General features: G+C 41.1%; 1 protein-coding gene across 9 annotated transcripts in view; it reads left to right on the forward strand.

Moving 5' to 3' along the window:
• PIEZO2 (piezo type mechanosensitive ion channel component 2) overlaps positions 1–14,492 on the forward strand; it is a 414,090-nt gene that overhangs the window by 364,215 nt on the left and 35,383 nt on the right. For 4 of the 9 annotated variants that reach the window (XM_060200656.1, XM_060200657.1, XM_060200653.1 and 1 more), the window contains 4 exons: positions 2,455–2,621; positions 3,589–3,755; positions 10,551–10,721; positions 13,254–13,670. In XM_060200656.1, the coding sequence (XP_060056639.1) occupies positions 2,455–2,621; positions 3,589–3,755; positions 10,551–10,721; positions 13,254–13,670 (922 nt within the window). Of the gene's footprint in view, positions 1–94; positions 152–2,454; positions 2,622–3,588; positions 3,756–10,550; positions 10,722–13,253; positions 13,671–14,492 lie in introns of all 9 variants that reach the window. The other 5 variants (XM_060200651.1, XM_060200652.1, XM_060200658.1 and 2 more) reach the window with 3 other exon arrangements.

Here is a 14,492-nt window from a genome sequence, read left to right on the forward strand (position 1 = left end):
TTATAAGCTGGTCCCTCTAGGCCTGGCTTGGCAGAGGCTCAGAGACTTCTCCAGCAGGCCCTTCTCACTAGATCATTCCCATCTCCTTTTCCAGGTTACAGCTTTCTTCCCCCAGGTACCAGCTGGCAACTTCAAGATTCCTGTTCCTTCAGTAGGTAGTACTTTTTAACTCTTCTTGGTCCCTGCCTTCCCCATCTGGACTCTGTCCAGAAATCACGCCATTTGTAGCTGAACTTCTCCTCGATGCTTTTCCTTTGGGAAAGAACAGGCCTAAGAGAAAATTCACCTTCTTCCGAAGCCTCCTGAGTCTCAAATAACTTTTTTTTTTTCAATTTCAAAATCAAACTCTGATTCACACTGACCTTTAAATTGGAGAGGGTATGAGTTGAGAACAAGGGTCTACCATTCGATACCCACTTTGACCACAATGGATTATGGGTCAGCAAACTATACAGCGCCTGGGTGGGCCAAATTCCACTTGCTTATTATCTGAAGATGACTTTTATGTTTTTTAATGGTTAATAAGACAAGAGTATTTTACAATGTATGAAGATTTAAAATTTTGAATTTTAGTGCCCATAAATATTGTCTATGTGTACACATAGACAATTCATTCACTGTGTACGGTTTCTTACTCACCACAACAGCAGAAATAAGGAGCCGTGTCAGAAATAGCATGTGGCTTTTCGAAGGCTGAAAATATTTACTATCAGGCCTCATACAGGAAAATATTTGTTCACTCCTGCTCTAAGGTTTATGTCAGCTAAACTTACCCTTTTATATAGCTATATTAATGATTTTAAATTGCAGTCATTCTCAGCTATAATCATCAATTATATGTCTGTGAGGACTTTATGTTGACTCTTGGCTCTGGTATTATTGTTGTTATTATTGTTATTTTGATGTGGGAAGAGGCAATGGATTGAAGTTGTTTTTCTTAGTTATGATTTAGTTTTGGTCTTACTAAACAAGGTGGTGATTTAGTTTTCTTTTTAATAAGCTAGAAGACAATTATTAATTCATCATTATATTCATGAAATATTGAGTTTACTGCAGTCAGTATTTATGTCCCCCCCCCAAAAAAAGCAGTAGATAAACCAATTTTAAGTAGAAAATTTAAAAGATAAAACATTGTTGGAAATTCAGTGGCATCTTTAAGGCTCCCTTGTATACCCATTAAAAAAAAAAAAAACATACACACACACACACATTGACTGCAAGAGTGACTGAGTAGAGAAGATAGTTAATGTGGGATATTCCCATTTTTCTTTTTATTTTGACCTCAAATAAGTTCAGCAAAATCTGTGAAACCTCCTCAAGAGGCACTCATGCTGACTCCTACAAGGGCACGGGGGAGACATGTCTATGGGTGCTCTCCCAGTCTGCTCCGAGCGTGTCAGCTAGGTCCACGTCACCAGGACTCTCAGGACTTTGGTTGACGTGGAGAGGCCTGAATGATGTGCATAACTTTGCAGTGAGCACACCTTAGTTCTTAAAATAACTTTAACAAAAAGAATGTTTATGAATAGCTTCGTTTTTTCAGTAAGGACCGAGCTCTTTAAAAAATCACCTTAAAAAATGATGAAAACTAAAATGCAACAGCAACTCAGCAAAGTTTACTGAGTAAACACAAGTGATTCCATCAGCAATTATTACTTAAAGAAGAAACTTAGGAAAAGCATTAAAAAAAAAATCCAGTTACCTGGATAGATTCAAACTGCTTATATCCCTGTGTCAATAAGAGGGAAACCTTTGAAAGCAACTTCTGCCATGAACCAAGCCTGTTATCTTTATTTGGATTTATTCTAAAGTTTTTTTTTAACCAAAGGTTAAATATTCTATCCGCAATAGACCTTTGGTGGCAGGTGTGGTTTGGTACATGCATTTGTAAAGATGTGATGCTAAAATCCAGAAACTTGCACAATGTTATAAACCGGTGTTACTAAAATTAAAAAATATATATATATATCTACTCATAGAATGAAGTTTTAAGATCTTCTGAATTTTTTTTTATTTTTTAAAATTTGTATTATCTTTATTTATGGGATAGTGACAGCCAGGAATCGAGAGGAAAGGGTGTGATAGAGAAGGGGGAGAGAGAGAGACAGGGAGACACCCTGCTTCACCACTTGTGAAGCTTTGCCCCTGTAGGTGGGGGATCAGGGGCTTGAACCCAAGTCCTCATGCATGATAACATGTGCGCTCAACCAGGTGCGCCACCACCTGTTCCCCCAAATTTGGTTTTCAATGCTGCCACTGCATGTGCAGTAAGGCCACCATAGCTTCTTCTACTGCATGCCGCCCATCAAGCTAAGTGCCAAGCACCCCACACCTTGTTAGATACACAGGGCGGAAGCCAGGTCGAGCTTTGCTGAAACGTCACTGTGCACACAACAGCCAAATGGGTGACGGCATTTTGTCCCTTTGAAATCGTGTTGCTCTCCTTTTTCCTAGATAATATCATCAAGAGGATATTTAATATTTTGAAATTTACCTGGGTCCTGTTTCTAGCAACAGTGGATAGTTTCACAACTTGGCTTAACTCCATTTCAAGGGAGCACATTGACATATCAACAGTTCTGAGAATTGAAAGATGCATGCTGACCAGAGAAATTAAAAAGGTAAGACTGGTAATAGCATGTGCTTTGCTTCTTATCTCAAGTGATGAAGATTTTAAAAGCCTCGATCTAATTAAGATAAAAATCCTTTCCTTTCAAACAGTCCTTGAATGATGCTTTGGTTTTGCTTAAGGTTTTTTGTTTTTGTTTTTTTTTTTTTTTTTTTAGATACCAGAGCACTGCTCAGCTCTCGCGTATAGTGGGGGATTGTACTTGGGACTTTGGAGCCTCAGGCCTGGGAGTCTCTTTGCACAAGCATTATGTTATCTACCCCATGATTTGATTTTTCTGTTTTAAAATGATAAACTTAAATCTGTTCTACACTCATTGTTAAAATAACAAACAGATACTACATACGCCTGGAGAGAAGGAGCGAGGGAATGAGAGAATCAGGAGACAATGAATAGTTGACTCTTTCTGTCCCTTCCCTCAGCAGAAGATGCAGACTTGGATTATATTGTTTAGTCTGGAAAGTTAGATTTGAAGCTACTTAATGGAAAAGTATGCATGAATATATATATTAAATAATTTCATACTTTTAAATAATTATTCAATTCTAGGAAGATTAGTATGACTCAGCAAAATTTTCTACATGAAAGAAGGGATTTCTTGTTCTCAGAAGGCAATGAAGTCGTAGCACACCAGACCTGTCAGCCTGAGACTCCCAGAGGACCCAGATCAAGTGCCCTCCAACACCCACCGCCCGGTGCCAGGCCTGTGCAGTGGTCTGGTTCACTCCCTCACTCGTGCAGATAAATCGAACTAGCATATACATTATTTGGTGCCACTAATTCAAGGAATTGGCATCAGTACCCACCCTAACTAGGTCTCTTTTACCGTTTGTTCAAGGCGTGTATGACAACTGAGAGTCATTTGTTTGGGAAATGTTTGGGGTGGGAAATGCACAGACAACAGGAGAACTGTGGCTCTCTCTCTCTCTCCCTCCCTCTCGCTCTCCCCCTCTCTGCAGGGCAATGTTCCTACCCGGGAGAGCATCCACATGTACTATCAGAACCACATCATGAACCTTTCCAGAGAGTCTGGACTGGACACGATTGACAGTCAACCTGGTGCCACCGCGGGCACACAGATAGCCCGCAGGATGGATAGCTTAGATTCCCATGACAGCATCTCCAGGTATCTCACCTTCTAAACAGTGGGGTTGCTTTCGACAAAGGAAAAAGAGGTTTGTCTCAAATTGATAAGGAATGAATATATGACATGAAACCGGGGAAGGAGTTCGAGTTCTCAGCTATCAGGACAGCTGCCTCTCATTGCCTCTTCCTAACTCCAAGCCAACTTTGAGAACTAACCTTTTTTTCTTATTGCCTACCCCAGAAAAGCCTCTGACTTTTTTGAATTGCAGTGTTTTAGTTAGGCTCTGTCAGATACACAGAGTGGAAGCAGGAATGTGGATTTGGAAGGACAAACGGCATGCCTAGAGTCATCGGTTGATTGAATGAATTACACCTTGCATGCATCTGTATAACTAATATTTGAAGGGGCAGGGAGGTTGTTCAGAATTGAATTCAGGCATTGCATGCCTGAGGCTCTAGTTACAATGCCAAGCCCTACACTGGGAGAAAAAACAGTCGAAACTTCAGAAGTAGCAGAAAGATGCTTTGGTCTCTTTCTTGCTCTCTTTGAAGCATTTTGTCTGCGTGTGTCTGATTACATTTATGTATTTACTGTTGTCATTAAATATATCAAGAAGCATTTATCCTATGCCAGCCTGTGGACTGGTTCTGCAATAGACACTTAAGGATAAGAGGTGTCTGTCTCTCAGTGGTTGGAGCATGACTAGGATTCCTGCTATAGCAAGGATGGCAAAGATGGGCTGCAACCCAGTTGCTGGTCTAAAGGCTCCTGGTTGACTCTCTGCAGCACTTCACACTTGGAACAAGACCCTAAAGACCTGTTATTCTGTATGAACACTGTATTTGTTCCAAGAAAGAATAGTGGAATAACTGAGACTCAGTAATGGACAACAAACCCAGAAGAGATAACTGGACATTGAAATTGCAAATTAAACAAGGAGAGAAGAGGGGAAATTAGTTTGCCTTAAAAATGCTATTTATTTATTTATTTATTCACTGTTGTTGCCCTTGTTTGTTTTTTTATTATTGTAGTTATTATTGTTATTGATGTCGTTGTTGTTGGATAGGACAGAGAGAAATGGAGAGAGGAGGGGAGACAGAGAAGGGGAGAGAAAGACAGACACCTGCAGACCTGCTTCACTGCCTGTGAAGCGACTCCCCTGCAGGTGGGGAGCTGGGGGCTCGAACCGAGATCCTTAGGCCAGTCCTTGCGCTTTGCGCCACCTGCGCTTAACTCGCTGCGCTACCAAACCGACTCCCTTCAAAATGCTATTTTTAACTGTCGCTAAAGAGCTATACTACTAGGGCTTCTCCAGATATGTCTCCTTTTCCGCTGCTCAAGGTGCTTCTATTAATGCACATCAGTTCTATTGGTATTAAAAGATATTAACCATATGCGTGCAAAGTCAAGTTTTAAAAAATAGTATATATTAGAACTTCATTTTGATGTCTTCAGGTGTGTATGATCATGCATATATTGATTCAAATGTAATTTTTATGCAGACAAAACTCTGCATGAATTTATCCCAGCCCATACTCCAAAAATAGCTATTGATTTTTTTTGAAAGTCATTCATAGGAAATAAAAGACATGATTTCATTCCCTTTACTCGTGAAGAATCTGCTTAAGTCTAAGTTCCAGAGAAATGTCGAGGTCAAAATATTGACTTGTTGAAGATCCTGTTCAAGGTGACTAAAATTAAGTAGCTGATCTTTGCAACAGCAAATCTAGTAATAAAACTTCTTGTGTTTCTACTGAAGCACATGCCTACTCAATAATTGTGAATTTCTGAGAAATATCAAAGGATTCGACTGCAGACTACTGACAACACATCTTTATGTTTTCCTAAAGCATGCTATCATCGGCATTTTTTAGAATGGAGCTTCAGTCTCCTTTGACAGATCCCATTGAGACAAAAAGTCATTGTTAATATTTTACTTTTTTTTTTTTTTGCAAGTCCTAGTAATTCACTATTTGGAAAACACTGACCCTCTTTTTTTTTTTTTTTTTTTTGCAAAAGTCACTCTAATCTGTAATTCAGTTCTTTAAACTGGGTTGTTTCCTGTTTGATTCATTCTCATGATAAGACTGCAAACCCTTTTATACCTCTGTTCTTCTTAAGCTCTGAAGCACTCAAGTTATTCCTCAATACTGTTTGCTGTAGAAGTGAAGAGTGCTTGAGTGTGTGTGCGAGCACCTCCAGGGTGTGTTGTCAGAGTTGAGGGGGACAAGACATGTCTGAATATAATCATTATTCAAGACTGTGACTGCAAAACGCTTCCTCACTGGGGCTGGGGGTAGGGTTGTGTGCCTACCTGCTTTCAATTCTACCCACTCGAGACTCTACTCATGAAAAAACAATCATTTAAAAAAATTTTTTTTATATTTAGTTATTTTCCCTTGTGTTTCCCTTGTTGTTTTTTTTTTTTATTGTTGTTGTAGTTATTGATGTTGTCATTGTTGGATAGGACAGAGACAAATGGAGAGAGGAGGGAAAGACAGAGAGGGGGAGAGAAAGACAGACACCTGCAGACCTGCTTTGCCACCTGTAAAGCGACTCCCGACTTCACTATTTTTGTACCATGTACAAATGTCTGACTACACCCAGCCATAGATCTTGCTGGCTGTTCTGAACATACTGAATATGGATTGAGTCTGATACAAGCAAGGACTTCTTTTTTCTGAATTCTATACAAACTTCAGAGTTTTTAGTTAAATGAAATGGAAGCCCTGTTCATACTCAATTAGGAATATTTTCTCCACAGAGTGAAGACAATCACATAAATGCATAAGATATTCCTTGGTTAATACATATTTATATATTTTCTTCAAAATATGCTACCCATATATTTTCTGATTAAGTTTTTTTATTATCTTTATTTGATTTATTGGATAGAGACAGCCAGAAATCTAGAGGGAAGAGGTTGATAGGGAGAGAGAAAGAGACACCTGAAGCACTGCTTCACCACTTGCAAAGCTTTCCCCCTGCAGGTGGGGACTGGGGGCTCGAACCCAAGTCCTTTCGCATTGCCACATGTGAGCTCAACTAGGTGCGCTACCACCCAGTTCCCTGAATAAGTTTCTGACCATCCTTTTTACCTTGACTCATGATGCATAGATTTGTTGTTGCTGCTGCCTGTATCCCTAAACTTGGCAAGTAAAAAAAGGGCGGTAGCCCCAGCTTCCCACCTGCAGGGGAGTCACTTCACCAGCAGTGAAGCAGGTCTGCAGGTGTCTGTCTTTCTCTCCCCCTCTCTGTCTTCTCCTCCTCTCTCCATTTTTTTCTGTTCTATCCAAAAGCAACAATAATAACTACAACAATAAAACAACAAGAGCAACAAAAAGGAATAAATAAATATTTTTAAAAGAGATGGGGACTAGATGAAATAATCTATCTTCATTGATTTGCAAGGACACAGTGGTTGTTTTTATTATCATTCTTTTTTGAAATTTTATGAAGTTATATGCTACCTTAAAACAGAGAAAGCATAGGTATTGTGATTTTTTTTTCATAAAAAGTCACAGATTTCACAGGTCTCCTGAGTATCTTATGTGAACTATACTTGTGAATAGCTACTTCAGGACAAAAATCATGAATTAAAGATAATGCTAGAAAGTGACTTGAACTTAAATTGTCCAGAAAATAACGTTGCATGGTTTTGCCATTGGCAACTTGGCACTCAGTCATAATTGACAACGTGGCTGTCTTTGGGAAGTGGAAGAGTGGGGATACAGAATTTTGGTGGTGGGTGTGGTGGGGAGCTATACATTATCATCTCACAATTTTGTAACCTACTACTAATCACAAATTAAAAAATGAAAATATAATTTAAAAAATAAGTTGGCTGGGGGCTGGCCAGTAGCATAGCGGTTTAAGCACACATGGCATGAAGCACAAGGACCCAGGTAAGGATCCCGGTTTGAGTCCCCGGCTCCCCACCTGCAGGGGAGTCGAGTCACAGGTAGTGAAGCAGGTCTGCAGGTGTCTGTCTTTCTCTCCCCCTCTCTGTCTTCCCGTCCTCCTATGATTTCTCTCTGTCCTATCCAATAACAACAATTAAAACAACAATAACAACAAGGGCAACAAAATGGAAAAAATGGCCTCCAGGAGCAGTGGGTTCATAGTGCAGGCACCCAGCCCCAGCGATAACCCTGGAAGTAATGATGATGATGATGATGATGATAATAATAATGAGTTAGCTAAATGTTATGTCCCTGCCTGCAAGGGGGTCACTTTCTTTTCTTCTCTCTATCTTCCCCTCCTTTCTCAATTTCTCTCTGTCCTGTCAAACAGCAAGCACAATGAGGAAAAGATGGCCTCCAGGAGTAGTGGATTCATAGTGCAGCCACCGAGCCCCAACAATAATCCTGGAGGCAATCAATCAATCAGTCAATCAGTAAATGAGTGAATGAAGTTGGTTAGCAGCTGAATTTGTATCTCCTTTGATTTATTGGATAGTTACAGTTTCATTCAAATTCTGATGAAACCATCAAATTCCGGTGGCACTTGTATTTTTGGTTGCTATTTTGTGAACTCCAGTATTTATTTACCCTCTCAGGGAATATGTGAGTATAAATTGCTGTAGAAACCAATAATGACATTCCAAGAAATATCCCTAAATACAAAATGTCATCTCAGAGTTTCCTGTGTGGACAAGCCATAGCTCCAAGTGCAGGCTTGATCATGTATGTGACGCCCTTCACTTGGCCTTGTCTGAACCTGTTGCTGTACAGATTCTCCCCTCCCTTTTCATTTTTTTTATCCTCATCTTTTGGGGGTTTGGGGGATCAATTGGCAGATTGATCACACTACCAATAACTAAATCTGCTGAGATTGTGTGGGGCTTGAAACTGGACTCACCCTAGAACTGGAAATTTAAATAAAAACTGGGGAATTCCCACAGTCATTTCCCATATAGAATATTTGATCAATGCTACAGGAAAGGGACAATAAATAGTAACCTGCTCTACAAAAGGTCCTATCTTCCATAAAAGCATTTAGGATTTTTATCTAAGTGTCAAATAAAATATAGAATTTCAAATATCCAGTTCTCTCTTAAATAATACAGGAACTACAAAGATGGGAGCTAGTTTGTATGAACTTAACAACTTCTTAATGTCAGTGTGGAAACTCAAGGCCAATCTTCCTTGTGATTCTCGTTTATCTTTGCCATCATCTCATTTTATCCAAGATATGGTGGCATTCCAAGGAGATAGGACTTTTTACAAAAGATCAGTCTCCCTCTGCCCTCATTAGAGGACATTTTATTGTTCAAGCACTCACTTCATTCAGAGCTTTGGCCATAGCAGGATGGCCACAGAAAAACTCTAGGAGTGTACTTTTTGACTGGTCTTAGGAGTGAGCAACTCACACTGTGTATTCCCCCAGCTGCAGGGGAGCACACATTAGCTTCCTTTTATGATCACTTAGTGATGCATTGGTCTGGAAAATCATCCATCCTGTATTACAAAGTCTGTTGTCCTAAGTCAGAGCCAGGTCTTCCATGCTCAGGTTGGAAGTTAGGTTAAACTAAATGTATTTAGGGGCAGGGCGGTAGTGCACCAGGTTAAGCGCACGTAGTACTAAGCCCAAGGACCCAAAGACGCATCCTGGTTCAGGCCCCCATCTCCCAACCTGTGTGTGTGTGTGGGGGGGGGGTCACTTCACAAGCATTGAAGCAGGTCCGCAGGTGTTTCTCTTTCTCCCTTCCAAGATCAGACGAGATTGGGCTTGTTCAGGGTGGCATGGCCATAGACTCTTTCTCCCTATCTTCCCCTCCCCTTTCAATTTCCCTCTGTCCTATCAAATAAAAATGAAAAATGGCCTCCAGGAGCAGTAGATTTATAGTGCAGGCACCAAACCCCAGCAATAACACTGGAGGTAATAATAATAATAATACAACTAAATGTATTTAAAATCATTCCCCTGCCATAACTCTGCTTCTTCTCCTTCAGTAGCTTGACCCAGTAGCTTCTCAGCCCTGAGTCTGCTATCATTACTTCCTGGTTGTTGTTCCACTGGGCAACAGAAGTTGAGGATTTAAACCAGTGAGTTCTTGCCCTAATAATGTCCACCAGAGTATAACAAGATACAGAAGAAGGGGGGGAAACACTAAAAATTAAAAATTAACAGACAAAATAATTCTGCCATCGCTAGACTTCCTTTGGATTTTTTTGTACTGTTTTTTATTTCTCTTTCTTTTTATGATGTTGGTTGATATCCAGCTGCATATCAAACCAGCATCTCATGTATGTGCAAGGCATTTAGCTTGGCTTAAGTGACTATCACTCAGAAAATGGGATGGAATATTCAGTGTATTATGGTCTTTCCTGGACTTCCTTCTCATGTTGTCTACTTTGCTGAAAGATATACATTTATATATACTGAAATATTTATATACATTTTGCCTGAGCAGATTAGTTTTTGCTTAAAATTTGTTTACAAATGCTCTCAAGGAACACAGGGAGATCCAAATTAAGCATACTTTCTTTAAGTCAGTTGCAAAGTTATAACGATATAAAATCTGCTCTGAGAGGAACACTCAGAGGGACTGGTGATCATTCTATTTCCCTGTCCCACCCAGAGTGTATGTACCATCTCATAATTTATCACTAAGCCAATACAATTCTTAAAATCCAGTGGTGTGTTTTATTGTCCTGCCAAACAGATCTTTTCCTGTCCTTGAGCCTGCTGTGGTGGTCGCTGTGGTCAGTGGTGTCAATGTCGTGTGTGTTTTTTTGCTGCATGGCAGTGTGTTAGTCAACTGATCCGTGAATCAACCAATGTTCCACTGGCGTTTTAACACTGTGTCTCTGTAACTGTTTGCGCTGCTAGCTGCTACACTGAAGCAACCACGCTGCTGTTCTCAAGGCAGTCTACCCTTGATGATTTAGATGGACCCGAAACTGTTCCTAAAACAAGTGAGCGTGCACGACCTAGGCTCCGTAAAATGTTCAGCATGGATATGTCCTCCTCATCAGCTGACAGTGGCAGTTTAGCATCAAGGTGCTGAACTTGTGCATGCTTTGTTCTTTCATTCTATTACTTCCCCCCCTCCTGTCGTTGCACATATAAGTTCTTTGAATCCCTTTTTTGTTTTGTCTTGGTTTTTATTTTAAGAATTTGCATGACTATTAAAAGCATAACCAATGCCCTTGCTGGGCCATTCCTGGGATAGCATTCTACTCAATTAACCGCTCTTTACTTTTTGTCTGTTAGGAGTTTCTTTAGAAATCTTGTTACAAACATTCTCTCCTATTTTGTAAGTATTGCACTCATTCCATTTTCAACAGAGAAGCATGCTTCCTCTTTGCTTGAGAACTCATGTATCCTGCCCTCAAAGAAGAAAGCTTGTTAGGAAAGGTTCAGAAAAATGTATTCTCATAGTTTCATCAAAAGGTGCACTCACTGGAAAAATGCCACGTTTAGTTATTTTTCATTAAAATAGAGGACATCTGTTTTCATTATATGTATAGAACTAACCCATGCTCAGAATATATTTTACTTTGGATTTTTTAAAGGGAGTAGTATTATGCAATAGTCTACATCATTTCAATAGACCATGACTTACCTCCTTTGGAAAAAAAAATTATTTTGGCCACCAAATTTTCTCATTAAACCTTAATATACACAATAAATATTGGGAAAAGAAATTCACCACATGTAGCCAGAATATCAGTTCTGAATTGCTTTAGAATAGTCAGCAGGGCCATAGAAGCATCAGGTACAATGTGTTTATCCTGACACCAAATAACCCAGTCTAACATTTTAACTTTTGACTATTCGTAGTGGCAAATCATAGAGTGTAACTTCTTTTTGCTGGCAACTCTATGACTGAATACAATTCTACAAAATATATTGGGTTGGCATTGATGGAACTCCTTTGGCCATCTCCAGTGTCTCTGACAGCTACACATTATGCCATCCATTTTGTTGAATCTTGACTATACCTTCAGCCTTTCAGGGTCAAGCCTGATACAAAACCATAGCAAAAATGTTAATATTCAGTTATAGTTCAACTTGAAGTTAGAACTGGTTTGGAGTTGGCTCCAGTGGTCTGAAAATTCCCTGGGGTGATCAGTTTTCTCCTTGGAAGTTCTATCTAACTGAGGTAAGTCTTAACAAAACTTGGGTTTAGCTTGACATTCCAAGAACCTTTCATGTGATGTCTTCACGTAGAGTGAGAGAGACTGAGAGATGTTCAACACCCAAGTGGGAACCAAGGCTCAAGCCAATCATATTCTTCACTCAGAATGTCATGAAAGGCTCTTCCAAAGCTTACTTATTCATTGACATATCTACATCAGTGTCCCTGAAAAGAAACATGAATACAGTCTCTGCATTTGAAAATCTCAAAGTTTATCAACCATAGCTACTCATGCATGCCATTCAGATAACAGTATACATTTTGAAATCTAACAAAGGACAGTCACCAGATTCCACAAATCCAGATAATTCACAATTTCCCTTCTGAGGCATGATGTGTCTGAGGTAGACAATGATAAAAAGAAAATACTTTGAATAACACTGATGTGACTTATTTTCATTCCCAACTTTTCCTGCATGGACTTGGATGGGAACGTTAGAAAACAAGTGACTAAAAGAAGAGAAGGGAAAAAAAAAAAGAATGTTAGAGAACAGAACAGGATAGAAAGAAAAGAGGTGGTAGATATAGAGAAAGAGTAGCTTATGGAGAGTGAGCACTTGGAGGGATATGGGTAGAAGAAAGTAAGCTTCTGTTGAAAGGAGAGAAAGCACCCTGAGTGCAGGAGAGCATCGTTGGGGAAAGACCACACTGGAAAGAAGAAAACAGTGAATGTTTCCTTGTGGGAGACAAAGGGCTCAGTGGGAGATGACTAGAAACTGGAGAGATGGTGAAAATTCAGTCCTGTGTAACCAGTATCCATAATAATAATAATAATAATAGGGTAGGTCAGTCTTACCAAGAAAAAGAAACAAATGCCAAAGAAGCATGCCATGTTTATAAAGCTGGCCATTGCTTAGATTAGCCAATATGCCATCATTCCTGCCATCTCTTTAGGGGGAGAGTGGCTCCACTGCATGCCACTGAGTGGAGACCACATGTGGCCAGCAGCTAGAGACTCAGGCTGGTGATTCATTTCCAATCACTCTTCTTGAAACATCCCTAACGTGGAAAGTAGATGGTGCTAATTGTCTCCGTTGGATGATCAGCACTCCAGAACCTATGGCTATGACTCTTGCTGCAACTCTAAACATCTGTGTGCCATGTGGGTTTAGCAACTCGTGAGCCATGACTGGCCCAGGTTTTCAGCCATATGTGTGCTGTCGGCATTTCCCCCTGAGAGGCTTTTCTGTGTAGTTTCTGCCAACCAGACATGGCCTCCGGAAGCATCGAAGCCCATGTAACGGAGGGTTGGGAGCAAGCTCTTGAATTTCCACACAGGCCTTGATGTTAGCATTTGGGAGTGGTGAAAGGGTGTCTTGAGAATCTGGGAGAGATCTGAGGAGGAGTCCAGATGCTAAGACAGTCTATTACCTGTTCCTCTTTTGTGACAGTGAGCCCACCCAGTGCACCCTGCTGTACTCACGCCAGGGCACCACAGAAACCATTGAGGAGGTGGAGGCCGAGCAGGATGAAGAGGCGGGGGTCACTGGGGATCCCGGTGAGGTGAGTGAGGCCACGGTGGACATAGGGCCTGAGGAGGAAATAGAAGAAGATGTCGAGGAAGAAATTGGCCTCACTCCGGACACAGAGCTGCTGCAGTACTCCACGGAGGAGGGCGACATGGAGCTCCCCCCCTCCTACAGCAAGGCAGTCAGCTTCGAGCGCTTGTCTTTTGGCTCTCCGGATGTCTCCACAGGCCAGAACCGCATGGCAGTCAGTCCAGACGACAGCCGCTCCGACAAGCTGGAGTCCAGCATTCTACCACCTTTGACTCACGAGCTGACAGCCAGTGAGCTGCTACTGAACAAGTAAGAGCTCCCCCCATCCTAAAAGTAATATCCTGAGTGAAAGCCAGCGTGTTGTGCCTTGAGGTACTCATGTGCAAAAAATACACTCGGGGCATGGGTGGTGGAGCTCACACAGTGCCATGCATGAGGACTCGGGTTCAAGCCCACAGTCCTTACCTGTAGGGAGGAAGCTTCATGAGCAGCAGAACAGTGCTTCAAATGTGTCTCCTCTCTCTCTCTCTTTCTCTCTCTCTCTCTCTCTCCCCTTCTCTATTTCTGTCTCTTCCCCTCTATCAAAAAAGATAAAAAAGAAACTGTGGAGTTGTGAAGGCATAAAGCCCCAGCCATAACCCTAGTAGAAAAAAAAAATACTAGGGGTCGGGCGGTAGCACAGCGGGTTAAGCGCAGCGCATGTGGCGCAAAGCACAAGCACCGGCGTAAGGATCCCATTTCGAGCCCCCGGCTCCCCACCTGCAGGGGAGTCGCTTCACAGGAGGTGAAGCAGGTCTGCAGGTGTCTGTCTTTCTCTCCCCCTCTCTGTCTTCCCCTCCTCTCTCCATTTCTCTCTGTTCTATCCAACAATGAACAACATCAACAACAACAATAATAACCACAACAAGGGCAACAAAGGAGGTGGAATGGCCTCCAGAAGTGGTGGATTCATGGTGCAGGCACTGAGCCCCAGCGATATCCCTGGAGGCAAAATATATATATTTATAATGGATATATATTATCCATTAGAGCCATTCAGATCAAGTCTGCAGTTTTCAGTACCTCTCCTACTTACTGCAAGTACAAAACAAATTTTAAAACTTCTATCACAAAATGATCAAATGCCATAGG

Source organism: Erinaceus europaeus, chromosome 10, assembly GCF_950295315.1.
Source record: "Erinaceus europaeus chromosome 10, mEriEur2.1, whole genome shotgun sequence".
NCBI lineage: Eukaryota > Metazoa > Chordata > Mammalia > Eulipotyphla > Erinaceidae > Erinaceus > Erinaceus europaeus.